This window comes from Myotis yumanensis, unplaced genomic scaffold (assembly GCF_028538775.1).
Source record: "Myotis yumanensis isolate MYYU_CA2020_CCGP unplaced genomic scaffold, mMyoYum1.0.hap1 SCAF_4, whole genome shotgun sequence".
Taxonomy (NCBI): Eukaryota; Metazoa; Chordata; class Mammalia; order Chiroptera; family Vespertilionidae; genus Myotis; species Myotis yumanensis.
In genome coordinates this window covers 86,634,988-86,657,076 of record NW_027223755.1, presented here as the reverse complement: position 1 = coordinate 86,657,076, position 22,089 = coordinate 86,634,988, and the positions used below count along the sequence as shown (strand labels likewise).

Genomic DNA, 22,089 nt, shown 5'->3' with positions numbered 1-22,089 from the left:
GGCAGAGCCTCAGAAGACCATGCATATCAGCAAGAATATGAGACAGAGTGTGGCCAGAGTTTGAAGATTCTCCATAAGTTACTTCCAATAGCAAAAAGAAAAGAAGGGCTTGACATCCTCCTGGAAACGTGGTCAATATACAGGAAGATATTGCCTCTGTGAAGGAGTAGGAGGAGGGTGAAATCACACATATATTTTATATAAATACATAAATACACACACAACTCTATATTATAATGTGACAAGATAGAAAAACTAATATCACAGAGTAGAAAGTTCAGAAACATCCATGAATATATGAAAACTTGATTACAACAAGCAGACGTTACAAATCATGGAGTAGAGAACGAATTATTCAATGTTTAACGCTGGTTCAGTTCCACATAAAAGAGGAAGAATCCCTGTCTCACACCATACTTAAAAAAATATAGATAAATATTCACACTCTATGCCAGGAAAGCTGCTCATTTTTTTTTTCTTTTTATTTGGTAACTGGCTACTTTTCCTTAATCTAATTTTTTGACAATCTAAAACAATGTGGTCAACTTATTGTTCTTTACTGAATCTCATCCAATGTATCTTTGTCAAGAACCTATTGGGTGCCTAATATTGTTAGATATTGTGAGTGAAAGAAAAGAAATATGCTAGCATCTTTGCCTTTGTAAGGCTTATGGGAATCTTATAACTTTGTTTATACCTTTTTCATTTTTCTAAAAGGTATAAGTTTATAGAAGTTCATGCTGGATTTCACCTTACCTGGGTTCTCTATGGGTTGAAGAAATTTGAAAGTCTTCTTAGGTGTAACTTCTACGGAGATACTAGTAAAAACAAAATTGGCTTTTCCTTTGTTTTAGCAACAGCGTACTGTCTACAGACTGACTCTAGTTAAAGCATGGAATGTGGATGAACTCCAAGCCTATGCTGAGCTGGTGTCTCTAGGGCTTCCTGACTTCATCGAAGTGAAGGTAAGCCCCTGCTGGCCACTGCTGTACCCTCTTCCTGCGATGCTTTGTTAATCATCCTAGAGTTAACATTTTTTTAGACTCTATGGGAGGTCCCAGATGTTTTATGGATTCATTCAGAAATATTAATCAGGAACCAGGCACTGTTCTAGTCACTGGGGATAGTAGCAGTAAAAACATAAGCATTAGTTCTCACAAAAATATTATTTTAGTGAGAGTTAGACAGTCATCACAAACTGAATAATAAGAAACTACATATAGTTGACCGGTGAACAATGCGGGGTTAGGAGCATACTTGAAAATTCGTGTATAACTTTTGACTCCCCATAAGCTTAACTACCAATAGCCTACTAAAACCAGAGACTTAATAATATAAACAATTGACTAAGAATATGTAATATGTTATATATGTTATATACTATATTCTTACAATAAAATAAGCTAGAGGAAAGAAAACTTTATTAAGAAAATCATAAGGATGAGAAAATACATTTATAGTATTTATTGAGAAAAATGTGTCAATAAATGGACATGTGCAGTTCAAACCTGTACTGTTCAAGGGTCAACTGTAGTAACATTAATATGCTGAGGAATAAAAGTGTTATAGTGAATGATTGGTTGGCTTTTAAATAAATTTCAATTATGGAAAATTTCAAACATATAAGAAGTGGAGATACTGGTTTAATTTACTCCATTTGTCCATCATCCAGCTTCCAAAATTGTCAACTCATGTTTCAGCTATATTCTTACCCATTTTCTCACTTTACCATATTATTTAGAAGCAAACTCCCACATTATATCATTGAGTCATAACTGTTTAAATATATAACTCTAAAAGATGTATACTCATCTTAAACACTTATTCAGAATACTGTTTTCATAACTAAACAACTTTAACAAATAATTTTTAAGTATTAGAACATGTAAGGTTTCAAACTGGGCCAATTATTTCAACAGTATTTTTTTAACACAATATTTTTTATGTATATATATTTTTATTGATTTCAGAGAGGAAGGGAAAGGGAGAGAGAGAAACATCAATGATGAGAGAAAATCATTGATCGGCTGCTTCCTGCATGCCCCACACTGGGGATGGAGCCCGCAACTTGGGCTTGTGCCCTGACCGGAATGGAACTGTCACCTCCTGATTCATAGGGTGATGCTCAACGGTATTTTTAAATCTGGACCATTCATTGTAAATGCATTATTTTTCTCTTAAATTTCTTTTAATCTAATTTCTCTTCCATATGTTTTCCCCTTTGTAATTTATTTTGTTGAAGAAAGTGATTATTTATCCTGGCTTGTTCCCCATATTTATATTCTAGATTCTGCTGATTGTATTTTCCTATGTTTTCTATATTTCCTGTGGATTGGTAGTTAGATCAAGAGAAGGTTGATTTATCTAGGTGATAAATGGAAATGGAAACAATAAAATAAAATAAGAAAAGAGAAGATTGATCAGGTTCTTGTGTGTGTGTGTTTGCATTTCAAGATTATTTCATTTGTAGTATTGTATACTTCCAGGAAGAGACATGTAATGTCTGGTTATCTGTGTCATGGTTTTGCCAGTATTTCATTTATTTATTGGGTATATTTATTTATTTTTATTCTAGAGAGGGAGCAAGGGAGAGAGAGAGAGAGAGAAAGAAAGAAACAGCAATGTGAGAGAAATACATAAATTGGCTGCCTCCTGTATGCACCCCTGACCAGGGATCGAACCTGCAACCTAGATATATGCCCTGATCGGGAATCGAACCTGTGAAGCTCCAACCATTGAGCTACTCCAACCAGGGCTTTGCCAGTGTTTCTTTGGGATGATTCCTATAAGTGGGTTGATGTATCAAAGGGTAAATGCATATATTGTTTTGCTAGATATTGTGGTTGGCTGTTCTAGATATCATAAGCCAGAAGGCTGTTCTGAGAAGATGACTTTTTTAAAACTGGTATCTAAATACTAAGAAGCAACAAAATATGCAAAGGCTTGGGATTAGAACATTTGAGCAAATGGCAGAGATAGTATATGGAGGTCCTATGTGATCTCTGTGGGGCGTCTGGAGTTGACAGTGACAGAAGATGAGTCAGAGAAGTGGACTGGGGCTGGATTCTGTTAGGTCTTTCAAGCAAGGATAAGAGAATTGGATTTTATACCAAATTTCATGGTACGCTTTTCTTTATACTAGGTGTACTTCTAAAGCTGGAGAATCATGTGTCTGATTTATGATTGTAAAACAACACCTTGCTGCTGTCATAAAGAGAGTATAGAGGGCAATAGTAGAAGTAGGCAGACCAGTTACAAAGCTATTGCTTAATTCAAACAAGACATGTGATGGATTAGGGAAGGTCATTGGTAATATATGTTGGAGAAATGTGGCCGCATTTAGGATAAATTTTGGAAGTAGAACCAACAGAACTTATTGCTAGATGATATGTAGGGAGTGAAAGAACAAAAGGAATCAATAATAGCACTGGATTTTTAGCTTAAACAGTTGTGTGGATGTGGAACAGTTTACTGAGATGGAAAGACCCAGGCAGGAAGGAGGTAAGTTTGGGAAGTAATTTCATGTGTTCTATGTTGGCCTTATTAAATTTGAACCACATGTAGGTTCAAATAGGCCCCAGATCATAGAAGTGTGGAGGTCAGCTCTGGCAGAGACAGGACTTGGGTTTAAAGCACAGAAGACTGGGCGGTTTTAACTTCAGTTGAAAGCTGAATTAGGACAAAATTTACCCACTGACACAGAATGGCACTTGGAGATTTATCTCTTACCTATGCTGTTGGTGAAAAAGTTTTCCAGGACCTATCCCTCAAAAGGGGTTGATGGTAAAATTTAATAGTGCCTCCAGGTCACAAAAAGGCTCTGAATATGTGAAATGGATGGTGACAATTGACCCTGGGTTAGTGATATGCCTGGGGCTCTCTGCAGAAGCAAACACAGTACCGTTCATATCCTTTGTCTGTATGTCCTGGATGTGTGTGTATGTGGTGGGTGCCAGAGTCCTTCATAGTCTGCACACACTGGCGTCTCAAGTGGGGAAGAGAGAAGAGCACAGCTTTGATACATTCCTAAAAGGTGCTGAAAGAGCTGGGACAGGTTACTATCTTCCTTGAGTCTAAACTTCCTCAAGATTAAAATTAGAATAATAGTAGCAATGTAATAGCTTTGTTTTGAGAAATTCATTGGGGTAATGGGTACGCTTGGATTCAGTAAATGTTTAACTCACTTTCCATTAAGCACATTTATTTAAACTAAATCAATAGAAGCTATTTATTACATTGATTTCCTCTTTTCTTTCAGTGTTAATCTTGTAAAATAGTTTTTCTATTATATCCTCAGGTAAATTAACATACATTTTAGCTTTGTTAGGCTTAAATAGGCCTTTCTTTGCTAACCTGAGAATCTTAACCATCATTATTGGCTTGCTTGTTTGTGAAAATGTGTTTCATGTTACAAACATCTGTCTCATTGAAAAACTTTTATAACACTATTTATAAATGAAACACTGCCTTTGTATTCTCTCCTGGCATTGTACCTTGAGAATAGTAAGTACCCAGTAATTATTTGCTGTCAAATGATATAAGACTCTCTTACCCTTTGCACTGTAACTGTCTATAAGAACTCAATCCTTGCAGAATGCATCTTGCAAAACAAATGGGTTAGCATAGCCTCACTCTTTCTGTGAAGATAAGGAATAGTACCAGTTGTTCATGTACATGGTAATACCTAACTAGTGTTTATCAATTGGTTCATGATCGTTAAAGAGTAGACAAATTCTGAGTAATATGAATGAAATTTTATATTAGATCAGAAAAGAGTTCTGGGGTTTCTTATCATAGAAGAGTTTGTTACTTGATCTTTAAGTCATTCAGCATAGAGTGGTTGGGGGTCCAGAGAAGAATAGGCTCAGAATTTTGACATATTATCCCAGTTATCTGGTAAGGGACATGCACAAGATATGATGACATTGAGGTCAGATAAGGTAGAGTTTCCTGACTGGAGATTGAAGAGATGATGGAGGATTTAGGCAGGTGAAGACTGGATGCTGAGTGAGAAGGTCCAATAAGAAGGCCTCCAAGCCATGTTGAGAAGCTTGGGCTGTTTTGTTTTTGTTTTTGTTTTTGGCGGGGGGAGAGGACTGTTGAAGCATTTTCAGGATATAGGAATGACATGATTTGGGTATCATGCTGCAGATGTCATAAAGACATTTCTCATCAAACTGTAGGGAACAAAAACAGGATCAGGAGTCTTTAGACACCCAGTCAGTTTAATTAGAATAGCAAGCTGCCAAAATACTGCTCACCTGCATACTTTGAATCCCTAGGTAAACTTTCCAAGCAGCTAGTAAAAAAAGACCTAGAGCAGAGAAATCCATCAGAAAGGTGCTAAGGTCATGGTGTGGGCTATGCTTTTCACTACAAACGTGAAGATGTACAAATGGTCCTGTTCTTGGGGAACTTGCTTTGGGTCTGCTTGTTACTCCTCAACCTGTAGATTCTGGAGTGAATGACTACTTTCCAGTTGCCACATTGTGCCCATCTGTTTTCTTAAGGTTGTTCTTTTTTCAAAGTTGTGAGGAAACAACGTGATGTTGGTAATAAATGGGGAGGGTGTGGGGTGTGGAGGTGGGTGAGAAGGTGGCAGATAGCCATGATATGAGGGAAACTGATAGTGGTTTTAGATAGTTCAGGGTTAAGTGTGACCAGGAATAAAGTCAGCATAAGTCATTGGTAGACCAGAGTTTGGAAGAAGTGAAGAAGCCAAGGCAGAGAGCACCACAGAGTGAGGCATTAGGAGCTATACTGGTGAGGGCTCAGGGGTTCCCGAAAGTGACTTCACAGACCAGTTCACTGAAACTGGTTTCTGCCCGAAGCATTTCTGTCATGGTGAAGGCTCAGGCTCTGTGGATGGTTCAAGCTACCCGTACTGCAGACCCCAGCAGATTTGGTTTGGCTAAAATGAGAACTTTTATGTGAAAGTGCTTTGGAAAGTGCTATAAAGCATCATGCGAATATGTGGAGAAATATTATGTGGAGGCATAATAATGAGCTGTGTGGCATTCATTCTCTAATTTCATTTCCAAGCCAAATATCTCCTTAATATTTCATGATTTATTATTGCTGAGTAAGAAATATTAAACATTTTCCAAAGCCATTGTCATGAATATAAGATCTTATCTAAAAACCTCTGCTTCAATTAACTAGCTTTTTAAATATTAAAAATAAATTCCTTTGAAATAACTGTTCCATACATGGCTGTTCATATAATTCATGCATCATTAACAGTATTTAAATTGAAGTGAAGTTTGTTTTTGTGACCAATTTTATCTATCAATAAATCATTTTTATGGTTTTTATACATTCAGGTATGTTTAGCATAATTTTTCAGCCATGCTTTTTTAAAGATTTTTTAAAACTACTTGCTTTTTTAATTCACCGACAACTCAGACTCAGTTTAATGAATTCAATAAATTATTGGGCTAATAGAGAAGATTCTCTTGTTTGCTAGAACTAAGCTGGGTCACCTAAGGTTTGCGTCCAGCAAAGGTCATCTCAGTCTAGTAGACCAGCAATCTTCTTGCACAGCCATCTGGAACAGAGCGTTCTGCAGAGCTCATCTGAGTTTTCAGCCAAGTCCTGGCTCTGCCATCTGTAGGGTCAGGGTCACTCTTCAGAGTTCATTTGTGGGTTTTTCATTTAATGTCATTCTACCCCCTTTAATGACTGGTGTGTGTGTGTGTGTGTGTGTGTGTGTGTGTGTGTGTGTAAGAGAGAGAGAGAGAGAGAGAGAGAGAGAGAGAGAGAGAGAGAGAGAGAGAGGTGTGTGTGTGTGTGTGTGTGGTGCATGTTTTTTATTTCAGTATTCCCTACTTAGTAGTAGCTTATCTAGAATATTCAAACCATTTGTCAAGAAAGCTTGATTCGCCGAAACCGGTTTGGCTCAGTGGATAGAGCGTCGGCCTGTGGACTGAGGGGTCCCAGGTTCGATTCCGGTCAAGGGCATGTACCTGGGTTGCGGGCACATCCCCAGTGGGAGATGTGCAGGAGGCGGCTGATCGATGTTTCTCTCTCATCGATGTTTCTAACTCTCTATCTTTCTCCCTTCCTCTCTGTAAAAAATCAATAAAATATATTTAAAAAAAAAAAAAAAGAAAGCTTGATTCTAGGGTATTTGAAGAGCCTACAAAGTTAAGATATCCAATATTTAAAAATGAATTATTTATCATTATGTAATCTACCAAGTAGAGAACTTAGCTATGAAATTTTTGGATTTTATATGACTGGGCTGTCAGGTATTGTTCAAAACAGAACCAAAGTTATCTCACTGAATAAGAATTTCTATAGAGGTGAGATACATGTAGGTGTGCTTAAATGCATGTATACATATCCACATAAGTATTTCCTATTTGGCATGAGTGTGTGTGTGTGTACAAAATGCATTACAAAGTGATGTCTTTAAAGAATAAATAATAACAATAATGGGATCCCTATCCAGCCTTTAACATAAAATTTACCAACCTCTAACCTAAACTGTACCGTAAAATGGGAGCTCATTTTATTTTCCCAGTGAATAAATTGTTCAGTGAATTTTTATGGGTGTCAACTATGCCTGCCTTATTATTCTAGGGGACTGTCATCCCTTGAGAATTAATCTATTATAGATCCCAAATGAATCTGAATGGAAAGATATGTTGTTGGTTCAAATAATATTGTCATACATGACACAGAGCACAGGTACCCAAGCACCAGCACTGTCATAGAGTGAAAAGAAAGAACATCCATCAGCCCGGGAGCACCAGTGCTGTCCTTGTCACTAACTCCTTGTATTAGTTCCCAAGAATTTTATCATCGTTGTATCACTTTCTTCACTTTAAAATACAGATGGGATTGATTTGGATGAATTCTACTAGCTCTGAAATTTTCTCTATGACATTTAAACAGGTCTGTAATTGTCTCTAACTATTGTAATGTCTCCACAGGGTGTTACCTACTGTGGAGAGAGTTCAGCAAGCAGTCTTACCATGGCCAACGTGCCCTGGCATGAGGAAGTGGTACGCTTTGTCCGTGAATTGGTGGATCTGATCCCTGACTATGAAATTGCTTGTGAACATGAACATTCCAATTGCCTCCTAATTGCTCACAAAAAGGTAAGAGTAATTTGAATATGAATTCTTCTGCCACCCTTATCCTTACTTCTCCTTTCTTCTCTTTCCTCTTAATTTTCCCCTCACCTTATAACAGTGAATATCTGCTTGTTTGCTACCTTTCCTAAAACAATAATTTAAAAAACCCTAAAGTCTTTCTGTTGGGTTCATAAACGCTCTTCTTTTGTGTGAAATTACTTTGTATTTAGTCCTCACATAGGCATTCGAAGTGCTTTCTGGATTGTAATTGGTGCATGCTAAAAAACAAAAGCAAAACCCGCTTGTAATAAACTTCTAGGCCTTTCCCGGGATGACGAGGGAAAACTAAAAAGTAAACAACCTCCATATGAGTGTTTCTGACTGTCAGAAGAAATATTGAGGTATTTATCATATTTTAGATCACTTTGAATCTTGGCCTGTGGAGAAATTTCTCTGAGATTTTGGTTCATAACTCTTTCAATTTTTCCCCTTCAGTGCTTTTATTAGGCAGAATGTATAAATCCAGTGTATTTCTTAAGTAAATAATGCCTAGCAAAGGAAAAATTCAGCTCTTCATAGACGTAGGCCATTAAAATAAGGAAAACTCTGATCAGGAGGCTAAGTCTTAGAACAGCTATTATAAAATGTCCTTATGGAAATATTTACACAGAAACAATATAGTATCTGGAATTCAATTCAGGCGAGGTATGTGATGTGTGGATGGGTTGGGGTTATTGAGGCTAGATGATGGATACGTAGAGGTTTACTAGTATACTATTTTGCCTAGTTTCTAATTCAAATTCTCCATTAAAAATGCTTTTTTAAAGTAGTAGACATGGATGAACCTTGAAAACACTGTAGTAGGTGAAAAAAGTCTGACACAAAAGGCCACATATTGTATGATTTCATTTATAGGAAATGTTCAGAATAGGTAAACCCATAAAGATAGGAAGTAGATTGGTGGTTGCCAGGGACTAGGGGAAGAACAGATTGGGAAGTGATTGCTGATATCTATGGGATTTCTTTTTGGGGTGATGAGAGTGTTCTTGAATTATATGGTGGTGTTGTTTGCACATGTTCATGACTATGCTACTGAATTGTGTACTTTAAAAGGCTGAATTTTATGGTATGTGAATTATATCACCATAAAGGTTGATTAATACCAAAAAATTAGTAAAGGTCAAGGGTAGGCTACTGTCATACTGGTTTGGTGGTGATGAACTCATGTCCTTTAGTGTTCTCTTATCTGGGAAACCCTTTATCTGTCTTACTCTAAATGATAGCCTTCTGGTTAGAGTAATCTTGGTTGTAGGTACTTGCTTTTCATCACTTTGAATGTTTTATGCCATTCTCTCTGGCCTGCAAAGTTTTTGTTGCAGAATCAGTTGATAGTCTATGGGAGCTCCCTTGTACATAACTAATGCTTTTCTCTTGTTACTTTTAAGATTCTCTCTTTGTCTTTAACCTTTGATATTTTAATTATGACATATCTTGGGGTGGGCCTCCTTGGGTTCATCTTGTTTGGGACTCTATGTGCTTCCTGGACTTTTGTGTCTGTTTCCTTCAACAGGTTGGGGAAGTTTTCCATCATTATTTCTATAATTAGGTTTTCAATATCTCCCTCTTTCTCTTATCCTTCTGAAACACCTATAATGTGAATGTTGTTATACTTGATATTGTCCCAGTTAAAAAAGTGGCACACTGGGGTGCCAGACCAGCCTGTTCCACGCCTCCATACCTCCTACCAGTCTCAGTGTGCTTTCTTCTTTACCTCTCTAGTTGTAGTACTTCCACTCAGCCAGCTTTCCTGTGGTTCTGGATGATAGTTGTTCTGTATTTTAGTTGTAATTTTGATGTGGTTGTGGGAAGCAACAAGTACAGGCATTTACCTATGCCACCATCTTGGTTCTCCTCCTGATGGCTAATTTAAGGGTCGCCTACTGTTATAGACAATGTTTATTTTCATTTCAAAATTCATGGGTTGAAGTCCTGACCCCTTAGTGTAGCTGTATTTGAGATGGGGCCTCTAAGAAAGTAATTAATGCTAAAGGAAGCCATAGAGGTGGGACTCTAATCTGACAGGATTGGTTTTCTTATATGAAGAGACACTAGAGCGTGCCCACCCCCAGCCTCCCAACCCAACCTTGTGTACACACTAAGAAGAGGCCACGTGAAGCCATAGAGAGAAGATGGCTGTTTGCTGGAACCTTTGTCTTAGAATTCTAGCATCTAGAACTGTGAGAAGCCCTGGCCGGGTATATATTCACAAAGTGAGCAGTCTTGGCAAGTTTGAGTAGGATGAGGGAGGTAACTTCTGAAGCAACTATAATATGCTCCTGTTGGGCAAGTTCATGGTACAGTGAAGTCCTGTGGCAGAGGAACTGTCATAATCTCAGGCAATTTGGAAAATCTTCCCAGAGCAAAGGACATTTATGAGGAGACCTGAGGCTTAAGTAGGTGTTAATGAGACAGGAAATAGCATGGAAGTCATATGATGGAACTAGTTCATGAAAAGCCTCTAGAATGGAGGTTTGATATTTAGGCCATATGTCCTAGATAATGGGGCTCTATTCTACTGTTGGCATAGTAATCTCAAGCAGTTTGCAGAATTTGGAAACCGCAAATACTGGAATTGGAAGACTGTTGTTGAGTCCCAGAAGTGAGGGCCTGTATTAGGGCCATGTCAGGGCATGGTGATAGAAATGCTGCTAAGGAAGAATTGATGGGGGCTGGTCATATTTTGGATGTGAGGGGTCAGGGAAGGGAGGGCTCTAGTTTTGAGGTTCAGCACCCGGAGCTGACAGTGATTGCTTTCATAGCACTATAGAACATTTAAGAGCAGTCGGTCTTGGGAGGGAAAATGACGGGAAATATGGATTTTACATCTTGAATTTTAGAGTTCTAAGAGCCCTTGGGGCACCATTTTAAAAAATGATCTTATGAGAAAAAATTTTCTCATGATTCATCGATAAAGTCTTTCATTAGTTTGTCATTTTCCCTCCTAAAGCTCTTAGCTTTTGGGTAAAAAGATCACATGTCATTATAGCACAGGGAATATAGTCAATAATATTGCAATAAGTTTGCACAGTGACAGATAGTTACTAGACTTATCGTGGTGATCACATCAGGTATATAAATGTTGAATCACTATGTTATATACCTGAAACTAATATAATATTTTGTGCCAACTATAATAAAAAAAATTTAAAAATCAGATGTCAGTTAAACTCAGCATGTTGTAATATTCTTTATTCAGGAACCTATACACTTAATATTTTTCTCAACTAGGATATGAAATTGTTAGTTGTTAACTTGGTTTATAAACAGGTTCTTCTTTTTTTTAATTAAATCTTTATTATTCAGATTATTACAGTTGTTCCTCTTTTTCCCCCCATAGCTCCCCTCCACCCGGTTCCCACCCCACCCTCTGCCCTTACCACTCCCCCTTCACTGTCCTCATCCATAGGTGTACGATTTTTTTCCAGTCTCTTCCCGCACCCCCATACCACTTTCCCCCTGAGAATTGTCAGTCCACTCCCTTTCTATGCCCCTGATTCTATTATATTCACCAGTTTATTCTGTTCATCAGATTATTTATTCACTTGATTTTTAGATTAACTTGTTGATAGATGTGTATTTGTTGTTCATAATTTGTATCTTTACCTTTTTCTTCTTCTTCCTCTTCTTACAGGATACCTTTCAGCATTTCATATAATACTGGTTTGGTGGTGATGAACTCCTTTAGCTTTTCCTTATCTGTGAAGCTCTTTATCTGACCTTCAATTCTGAATGATAGCTTTGCTGGGTAAAGTAGTCTTGGTTGTAGGTTCTTGATATTCATCACTTTGAATATTTCTTGCCACTCCCTTCTGGCCTGCAAAGTTTCTGTTGAGAAATCAGCTGACAGTCGATGGGTACTCCCTTGTAGGTAACTGACTTTCTTTCTCTTGCTGCTTTTAGGATACTCTCTTTGTCTTTTGCTCTTGGCATTTTAATGATGATGTGTCTTGGTGTGGTCCTCTTTGGATTCCTTTTGTTTGGGGTTCTCTGCGCTTCCTGGACTTGGAAGTGTATTCCTTTCACCAGGTAGGGGAACTTTTCTGCCATTATTTCTTCAAATAGGTTTTCAATATCTTGCTCTCTCTCTTCTTGCACCCCCATAATTCGGATGTTGGTACACTTGAAGTTGTCCCAGAGGCTCCTTACACTATCTTCATATTTGTGGATTCTTTTTTCTTTTTTGTTTTTCCGGTTGGGTGTTTTTTGCTTCTTCAAATCTTTGACTTGATTCTTGTGATCCTCTAGTCTGCTGTTAGATCTCTGTATAATATTCTTTATTTCAGTCAGTGTATGCTTAATTTCTAGTTGGTCCTTTTTCACATCCTCGAGGATCTCACTAGATTTATTGAGGGTCTCACTAAATTTATGGGCGGTTTCTAGAAAATTCTTGAAAAACCTTATAACCGTGGTTTTGAATTCTATATCCAGTTGTTTGCTTTCCTCCATTTCTGTCATTTGTGACCTGTTTCTTTGTCTCCACATTTTGGCTGCTTCCCTGTGTTGATAGAGTAGCTTTCTGTGCTAGGTGTCCTATAGGGCCCAGTGGCTCAGCCTCCCCAATTACCTGAGGTGGACACTCTTGGTGCACCTCTTTGTGGGCTTTGTGCATAGTCTTGTTGTAGTTAAGCCTTGATTGTTGTTGGTATCACTGGGAGGAATTGACCTCCAGGCCAATTGGCTGTGAGAATCAGCTGTGTCTACGGTGGGAGAACTTCTGTGCTGGAGACACCCCTCTGGGGCAAGTCTTGCTTCAGTGGGGCTTTGGTGCTCACTGAGTCTGCCCCCTGAGTGTGTCCCTTATGGATCTGAGGAGTTGTAATCTGGATGGTCCCACTCTGACCACTGGGTACACTGGCTCTTGGATCTCTAAGGAGGTGCTAATTTAACCTCTGCCTGAGGCTACCCAGCAGGAGCTACAGAGAGATCTGCAGATTCCTCTTCTTTGTTTGTGGTTTGGAGGTGCCCAGATGAGGTCCAGCTATGAAGCAATGCAAGCTGCTGTGGGGCCTTGGGCCTTCTTTTGGATGTTCTGGGTCTCTCTGATCCAGCTGCAGTTTGTTAGGTAATTTTAGATTGCAAAGGGCCAGGCCATTCATATGCAAAAGCCTCTGCGCACAGATTGGGTGGGGCGGGGTCTCAGGGAATCAACAGGGTGGAGCAAGCAGCTATGGCTGCTCCTCAGTCCTACCCTAAGAGACCCCGCATTTCAGTGTCCTGGTAATCGCTGCAAGCACCTCTGAGAAAGCTGTCCTCGAGTTCCGCCCGATGCCAGACAGCGCAGTTTCTCCCCATATGAGTCTGGGTCCCTAGAGACTCGCCCAGAACTGGAGTTCAGAGCATTGGGAGCTTGTGACTCCCTCCCGATTGAAAAAGACAACCGCGTCCTCAGTTGCCAGTCCTTTCCACGTGCGCCTCCGTACCTCTGCACTTGACTTCTGCACCTCCTCTGAGTCTCTGTGCTTTTCTCTTTCCTTCTAGTTGTAGAATTTCCACTCAGCAAGCCTTCCTGTGGTTCTGGATGATGTCCGTTTTGTCTTTTAGTTGTATTTTTGAAGTAGTTGTGCGAGGCAGCAATTTCCGGTGTTTACCTATGCCGCCATCTTTGTTTCTCCTAATCAGGTTCTTTTTATTTTAATATATTTTATTGATTTTTTACAGAGAGGAAGGGAGAGGGATAGAGAGTTAGAAACATCGATCAGCTGCCTCCTGCACACTCCCTACTGGGGATGTGCCCGCAACCAAGGTACATGCCCTTGACTGGAATCAAACCTGGGACCCTTGAGTCCGCAGGCTGACGCCCTATCCACTGATCCAAACCGGTTAGGGCAATCAGGTTCTTTTTAAAAAGACAGTGGCATAACAGCTTTGTCCGTTTATAAATCAAGTGTCAACATATTACACATTTACATGAATGAGTGTCAAATAAATACTGCGAATTAAAAGCCTCCACAGTTCAATTAGTAGTTTTTCTTAATGTACGTTCTGTTTTCTTAACTTCTGGTCATTATTCTATAATTACTTTTGAGAAGCAATTTTCTAAGAGAGTACAAATTGGATTATTTCCCTTTATTGAATTGACTTTTTTTTTCTTTTTAATTCCTTTATTGTTTAAAGTATTAGAAATGGTATTACATATGTCTCCCTTTTCCCCCATTGACCTCTCCCCAGCCATCGAGCACATGCCCTCAACCCCCCTAGTGTCTGTGTCCATTGGTTATGCTTATATGCATGCATGCAAGTCCTTTGTTTGAACTCTTCCCCCCCGACCCCCGCTCCCACCTTCCCTCTGAAGTTTGACCGTCTGCTCGATGCTTCTCTGTCCCTGGCTCTATTTTTGTTCATCAGTTTATGTTGTTCATTATATTCTACAAATGAGTGAGATAATGTGATATTTATCTGTCTCTGACTGGCTTATTTCGATTAGCATCCATGCTGTTGCTAATGGTAAGAGTTCTTTTTTTTTTTTTTTTTTTTTTTTACAGGAGCATAGTATTCCATTGTGTAGATGTATCACAGTTTTTTTAATCCACTTATTTGCTAATGGCATTTAAGCTGTTTCCAAATTTTAGCTATTGTAAATTGTGCTGCTATGAACATAGGTGTGCATAGTCCTTTCTGATTGGTGTTTCTGATTTCTTGGGATATATTCCTGGAAGTGGGATTACTGGGTCAAATAGGAGTTCCATTTTTAATATTTTGAGGAAACTCAATAATGTTTTCCAACCAGTCTGCATTCCCACCAGCAGTGCACTGGGGTTCCTTTTTCTCCGCATCCTCGCCAGCACTTGTCGATTTGTTGATGATAGCCATTCTGACAGGTGTGAGATGGTACCTCATTGTCATTTTGATTTGCATCTCTTGGATGATTAGTGACTTTGAGCATGTTTTCATATGTCTCTTGGCCTTCTGTATGTCCTCTTTCGAAAAGTGTCTCTTTAAGTCCTTTGCTCATTTTTTTTATTGGACTGTTTATCTTCCTTTTGTTAAGATGTATGAGTTCCCTATAAATTTTGGAGATTAGGCCCTTATCAGATATAACATTGGCAAATATGTTGTCCCATGCAGTGGGCTTTCTTGTTGTTTTGTTGGTGGTTTCTTTTGCTGTGCAGAAGCTTTTTATTTTGATGTAGTCCCATTTGTTTATTTTCTCCTTAGTTTCTAATGCCTCAGGAGCTGTTTGATAAAGATATTGCTATGATATATGTCTGGTATTTTGCTACCTATGGATTCTTTTAAGATTTTTATGGTTTCCTATCTTATGTTTAAGTCCTTTATCTATTTTGAGTTTATTTTTGTGTATGGTTAAGTTGGTGGTCTAGTTTCATATTTTTACATGTATCTGTCCAATTTTCCCAGCACCATTTATTGAAGAGACTATCTTGACTCCATTGTATGCTCTTGCCTCCTTTGTCAAATTTAATTGAGGAAAATGGCTTGGGTTGATTTCTGGATTCTCTGTTCTGTTCCATTGGTCTATATGTCTGTTCTTTTTCCAGTACCAGGCAGTTTTGAGAATTGTGGCTTTGTACTATAGCTTGATATCTAACACCTATCCTCAGACTTCTCCAAATACTTTGAGAGGAGGAAAGATTCCCAAGCTCATTGTACAAGGCCAGCATTATCCTGATTCCAAAACTAGATAAAGACATTACAAAGAAAGGAAATTATAAGCCAAAATCCCTGATGAACATAGATGCAAATATCCTCAATAAAATATTAGCAAACTGAATTCAATAATATAGTAAAAAGATCATACATTATGATGAAGTGGGATTTATTCAGAGGATGCAAGTTTCAATATCTGAAAATCATTTCATATGATACACCACATAAATGAAATGAAGGGTAAAAATCATATGATCATATCAGTAGATGACAGAATCCAGCATCAATTTATGATTAAAAACTCTCAGCAAATTAGAAATAGAGGGAACATACTTCAAAATAATAAAGGCCATATTTGACAAACCCACCGCTAATATCATACTCAATGGGGGAAAACTAAAAGTGTTTTTCTTAAGATCAGGAATAAGACAGGGATGTCTATTTTCACCACGTTTATTCAATATAGTACTGGAAGTTCTAGTCACAGCAATTAGACACAGAAGGAAAAAGTAAAAGGCATTTCGATTGGAAAGGAAGAAGTAAAAATGTCATTTGCAGATGACAAGATCACCCTGAAAAGATTCCACCAAAAAACTACTAGAACTGATAAATTCACTAAAGTTGCAGGATACAAAATAAATATTCAGAAAATGAGATTGCATTTTTATACACCAACTATCAGAAAGAGAAACTAAGAAAACAATCCCATCACCATTGCATAAAAAATATACCTGTGGCCAATAGACATGAAAAGATGCTCAAATCACTAATCATCAGGAAAATGCATATTAAAACCATATCTGTTAGAATGGCTATCATCAATAAATCAACTAACAGCAAAAAATGGAACTGCCTTATGACCCAGGAATTCCACTTCTGGTGTACATCCAAAGAAACCCCAAACTCTCATTCAAAAGGATATATGCGCCCCTAAGTTAATTGCAGCATTATTTACAACTAGTGGCCCAGTAGACGAATTTGTGCACATTGAAAGGAAATTAATTAGAAGAAATATTTTAATATCGCTATTTGCCCTTTATAATAGAAATGTCAACAAAAACAACCAAATTCACGGTCAACAATGACAGATTGAAACCCATGCACGCGATTGGCACCAGTGAGAACTTTATATGTATCACGCATGGGCGAGTCAACATTTATTTTTAAATTGCCAGTGCGCGTCATATGTACCAGTCAGTTGGACGGTTGGACAGATGTATGGACAGTCACTTAGCCTTTTATATATTATTTACAATAGCCAAGATAGGGAAGCTCCCTAAGGGCCCATCAATAGAAGAGTGGATATAAATGTAATAGTACATATATACAATGGAATATTACTTGGCCATAAAAATGAATTTTTTTAAAATTTTGTTTTATTGCTTAAAGTATTACAAAGAGTATTACATATGTCTCCCCCCCCCCCCCCCCCTTGACATTCCCCTGGCCTCCCCTACCCCTCAGTGTCCTGTGTCCATTGGTTATGCTTATATGCATGCATACAAGTCCTTCAGTTGATCTCTTACCCCCCTCCCTCCCCCGAACCCTCCCCAGCCTTCCCGCTGTAGTTTGACAGTCTGTTCAATGCTGCTCTGCCTCTGTATCTATTTTTGTTCATCAGTTTATAATGGTCTTTATTATCCATAAATGAGTGAGATCATGTGGTATTTTTTTTTCATTGACTGGTTTATTTCACTTAGCATAATGCTCTCCAGTTCCATCCATGCTGTTGCAAATGGTAAGAATTCCTTCTTTTTTTACAGCAGCATAGTATTCCATTGTGTAGATGTACCACAGTTTTCTAATCCACTCATCTGCTGATGGGCACTTAGGCTGTTTCCAGATCTTAGCTATGGTGAATTGTGCTGCTATGAACATATGGGTGCATATATCCTTTCTGATTGGTGTTTCTGGTAAAATGAAATTTTATTATTTTCAATAGCTTAGAGGGTATTATGCTAAGTAAAATATGTCAGACAGGGAAAGGTAAATACCATATGATTTCACTTACATATGAATCTAAAAAACAAAGTAAATGAACAAATAAAACAGAAATAGATTCATAGATAAGAGAAGAGATTGATGATTGCCAGAGGCAAGGGAAGTTGGGATGGATGAAAAAGGTGAAGGGAATTATAAGTACAAATTGGTAATTAGAAAATAGTTATGGGGAGGTAAAGTAAACCATAGGGAATATGGTCAATAATATTGTAATAACTATGTATGGTGCCAGGTGGGTACTTGAACTATCAGGGGGATCACTTTGCAAAGTATATGCTTGTGCATCTGAAACTAATACACAATAATATTGAATGTAAACTAATTGAAAGTGAAATTTTAATAAAAGAAAAAATAGTGACAAGAAAAATTAGAATTAGCTTGACCATTAACACTTGATAATGCCAAAAACTTAGTTAATCCTCTTTCATTGATATCGCTCAAGATAAACTTGACTTACAATTCTGGAATGTATTCTTTATTCAGCAATTTGGTCTTTCAGGTTCAGTTTGGCTGGAGTCCTAAGGTAACAGAAATTCTCCTTTGACTATTTTGCTTTGATATGTAACCATATCTGAAGCATGAAAAACATTTTCTTTATCACGATAGGGATGAAGATCAGGCTCATTTTTAACTTTTTGGTATTTATTTGATTTTTTTTTAAATGGATGTATTTACTTCTGACCTGTTTACTTTTTTCCTTTCTAGTTTAAGATTGATAGAGAATGGTGGACGTGGATTGATTATAACCGCTTCCAGGAGCTCATCCAGGAATATGAAGACAGTGGTGGATCAAAGACTTTCAGCGCCGAGGATTATATGGCCAAAACTCCTCACTGGGCTTTATTTGGTGCCAATGAAAGAGGCTTTGATCCCAAGGACACACGATTTCAGAGGAAGAACAAATCGAAGGATATTTCTGGATGTTGACATTGTCTGCATTTAGGATACTGAAGGACAAAAACTGATGGCCCCAGTGCGTTCTCAGACTCCACCGTGATCTTTTCAAGGAAAAATTACACAAATTATATTTCATACCCAGGAGACTGTAAGGCAGAACCTGGGGATGCAAGTCATGTCCTGGGACTGAGGAGACAGCATCACTCTTGGAGTTCCAGTCTCACCATTTCTTTCCAGAACTCAGTCCCTTTTCTGATTTTCCTTCTGAGAAGAAATTCACAGTGGGGGGTGGGGGAGGGGAGAGTATACATACTCATTATTAGGATCTAACTGACAGTTTGAGTTATAATTAGTAACACCACCCTTAGAGTGCTATTCATGTTGGTATCTTCTCTTCCCCTTGCGGCTATAGCCCTTGTGGATTGTACGGCCCTGAGGTAAGTGTATCCACTCCCTTCTTATATCTGAAAGTAACTTAAGTTGTCATAATTCTCAGTTACTTTAAAATACTACATATATTACTTCAAATTTTTTAGTGCCAACCCTTTAGAAACTGAATTGGTTTTAAAACTGGACTAGATATCATTCCATTCCCAAATTGCCATAGAGGGTAATATATGGGCTGGATTAGAGTGAAAGCTCTTTTCTATAAGAGGAATTGCCATCTGATGTCATTCAATACTTAGTCTCACAAACCTTGAAACAATGAGTACAATTTGCTTTTTGTTTAAAAAGTCAGTGTTTAAGCCTCGTATGAGTACACATATAGCAGGTCTGACCATCTTCTTTCGCTCTTGTTGCCTTAGGTAATTTACTCAGTCTGTTCTTTAAGGTTCAAGTTTTTTCTCATTGTAAACATGAAATACTCAGTAGCTTTTTAAAGTATTATAGTTATTTTTTAAATTTCTTTATCCTAAAAATTTTATTAATAAAAAATCTTTTGTAGACATTTAGAACACAGATTTTTTTTGAGTGTTTGTTTTAAAGATGCTTCTAGTCTTATCAGAAATACTTTCTCCTTATCTATCAGTATTTCATTCAGATCTCTCTTCTCTGCTGGAGTAAAATTCACACATAATATAGTCCACCTACTTATTTAGTTGCAAATTGGCCCTGTATTTCTAAGTCATAGAGTCAAAATACTTCTCTCTTTTGTGACACAGGATGGCATAGTGACAAAGTACCACAGAAATCACATGTTCTTTCTTGAACCGACCACATCTTCAAGCCTATGTTCAGTTTCCTGTTCTGTTGACTTACGAGAGACGAGCTGGGGGTGGCCTAGCTCAGGGAGGCAAGATCTCATTGAAACTCAGGTATGCTAGTGGTCACGAACAGAAATGGAAAAACACCTTGAAGTAGAATGAAATGTTAAAAAACAAAACAAATAAACAAGAGGTTATACTAAGGAGGCCACAGGTGAGCTTCTATTTGTGATAGGTAACCAAGCAGCCAGTTGTTGGAAAATACCTCAGGGACTGCAATGAGGAGGAGGCAGAGCCTGCAGGGCTTTGGACCATCCCTCATCCTCCATTTCTTTTTTAAATTTTTTTGGTTAATCACTCGAGGATATTTTTTTCCATTGATTTTTAGAGAGAGTGGAAGGGAGGGAGGAAGGTGAGGAAGAGAGAGAGAGAAACATCCGATGTGAGAGAGAAATATCTACTGGATGCCTCCGGAAAGCACCCCAACTGGGTCCGGGGATTGAACCTGCAACCCAGGTACATGCCTTTGACTGGAATCGAACCTGCACCCTTCAGTCTATGGGCCGATGCTCTAACCCAGTGATGGCGAACCTTTTGAGCTCGGCATGTCAGCATTTTGAAAAACCCTAACTTAACTCTGGTGCCGTGTCACATATAGAAATTTTTTGATATTTGCAACCATAGTAAAACAAAGACTTATATTTTTGATATTTATTTTATATATTTAAATGCCATTTAACAAAGAAAAATCAACCAAAAAAATGAGTTGGCGTGTCACAGGTTCGCCATCACTGCTCTAACCACTGAGAAAAACGAGGTAGGGCCCTCATCTTCTTTTTCAACCAGGCAACTACGCTTTTATTTTTTATGTATGAGGTTCTGCTTAAGATTTAACTTGGAGAAAGATACTCTGTTGCTTCAAAGAAAAAACAAAACAGAAAAACCTTTCAGTTGCTGAAAGAGCCCTCCTGACTTCATTAACCTTAGGTACACAAATGAGTTGTTTTTATTCCCCCCAGGAAATGTTTGCTTTATATTAAAAAAAAAATAACATGGCATATTAATCACAGTTCACAGTCACAACAACAAAATGTAAATGCCTAGGAAAACTACAGTGAAATCCACATGAAAAAATTCATCACGTTCCCTGAGCGGTATTAAAGTAGGAGAGGATGGGGAGCCTGAATATTCCAAGAAGGTGACTTATTTTGAAAGTAGGCTCCTAAATGACCACTGGAAATTATCATTGGAGCTTGAGCCAATGATTCTAACATTCACCTGAAAAATTACTCAAATGGGTACAAATAGTTACAAACTTGTAGGGAAATAATTATTAAAGGAAAATTGCTTTACAAGGTATTAAAACATGTTATCTAATTAAAACTATGAAAACCAAGATGGTGGCATAGGTAAACACGGGAGTTTGCTGCCTCGAACAACCACTTCAAAAATACAACTAAAAGACGGAACGGACATCATCCAGAACCACAGGAAAGCTGGCTGAGTGGAAGTTCTACAACTAGGAGGAAAGAGAAAAGCATACCGAGGCTCAGAGGAGGCGCAGTGCTGAAGTAAAATACTAAGGTTCGGAGTGCATGTGGAGCGGGCTGGAGGCTGAGGGTGCGGTTGTCGTTTTCAATCGGGAGGGAGTCTCAGGCTCTGAGCTCCAGTTCCGGGCGAGCCTCTAAGGACCCACACTCATACGAGAGAAGCGGGACTGTCTGGCATCGCTCAGAACCCTAGGGCAGCTTTCTCTCTGTGGGGCTTGTAGCAACTACTGGGACACTGAGAAGCAGAGCCTCTGAGGGCAAGACTGAGAGCAGCCATAATTGCTAACCCCGCCCTGGTGATCCCGTGGAACCCGCTCCGCCCAAGCCCTGCAGGGAGGCTTTTGCTGGATAGCCTCAGGCAAAGGCTAGATTAGCACCTCCCTAGAGATCCAGGAGCCAGGAAGCCCAGAGGTCAGAGTGGGACCATCCAGCTTGCAGCTCCGTGGAACCATAAAAGACACACTCAGGGGGCAGACTCAGTGAGCACCAAAGCCCCATCGAAGCAAGTCTAGCCCCAGAGGGGTGTCTCCAGCACAGAAGTTCTCCCACCGCAGACACAGCTGATTCTCACAGCCAATTGGCCTGGAGGTCAATTCCTCACAGTGATAACTACAACAATCAAGGCTTAACGACAACAAGACTGTGCACAAAGCCCACAAGGGGATGCACCAAGAGTGTCTACCTCAGGTA

The 22,089-nt window shown here is 38.6% G+C and overlaps 1 protein-coding gene across 1 annotated transcript in view; it reads left to right on the top strand.

Annotated features, from left to right (window-relative positions):
- The window catches only part of LOC139008990 (S-adenosyl-L-methionine-dependent tRNA 4-demethylwyosine synthase TYW1), a 130,234-nt gene extending 110,634 nt beyond the window's left edge, over positions 1 to 19,600 (top strand). The window contains exons 14-16 of the mRNA XM_070412851.1: positions 855 to 965; positions 7,938 to 8,105; positions 18,453 to 19,600. Coding sequence (XP_070268952.1) covers positions 855 to 965; positions 7,938 to 8,105; positions 18,453 to 18,674 — 501 coding nt within the window. The 3' untranslated portion in view covers positions 18,675 to 19,600. The remainder of the gene's footprint in view (positions 1 to 854; positions 966 to 7,937; positions 8,106 to 18,452) is intronic.
- Positions 19,601 to 22,089: the final 2,489 nt, after the last annotated feature.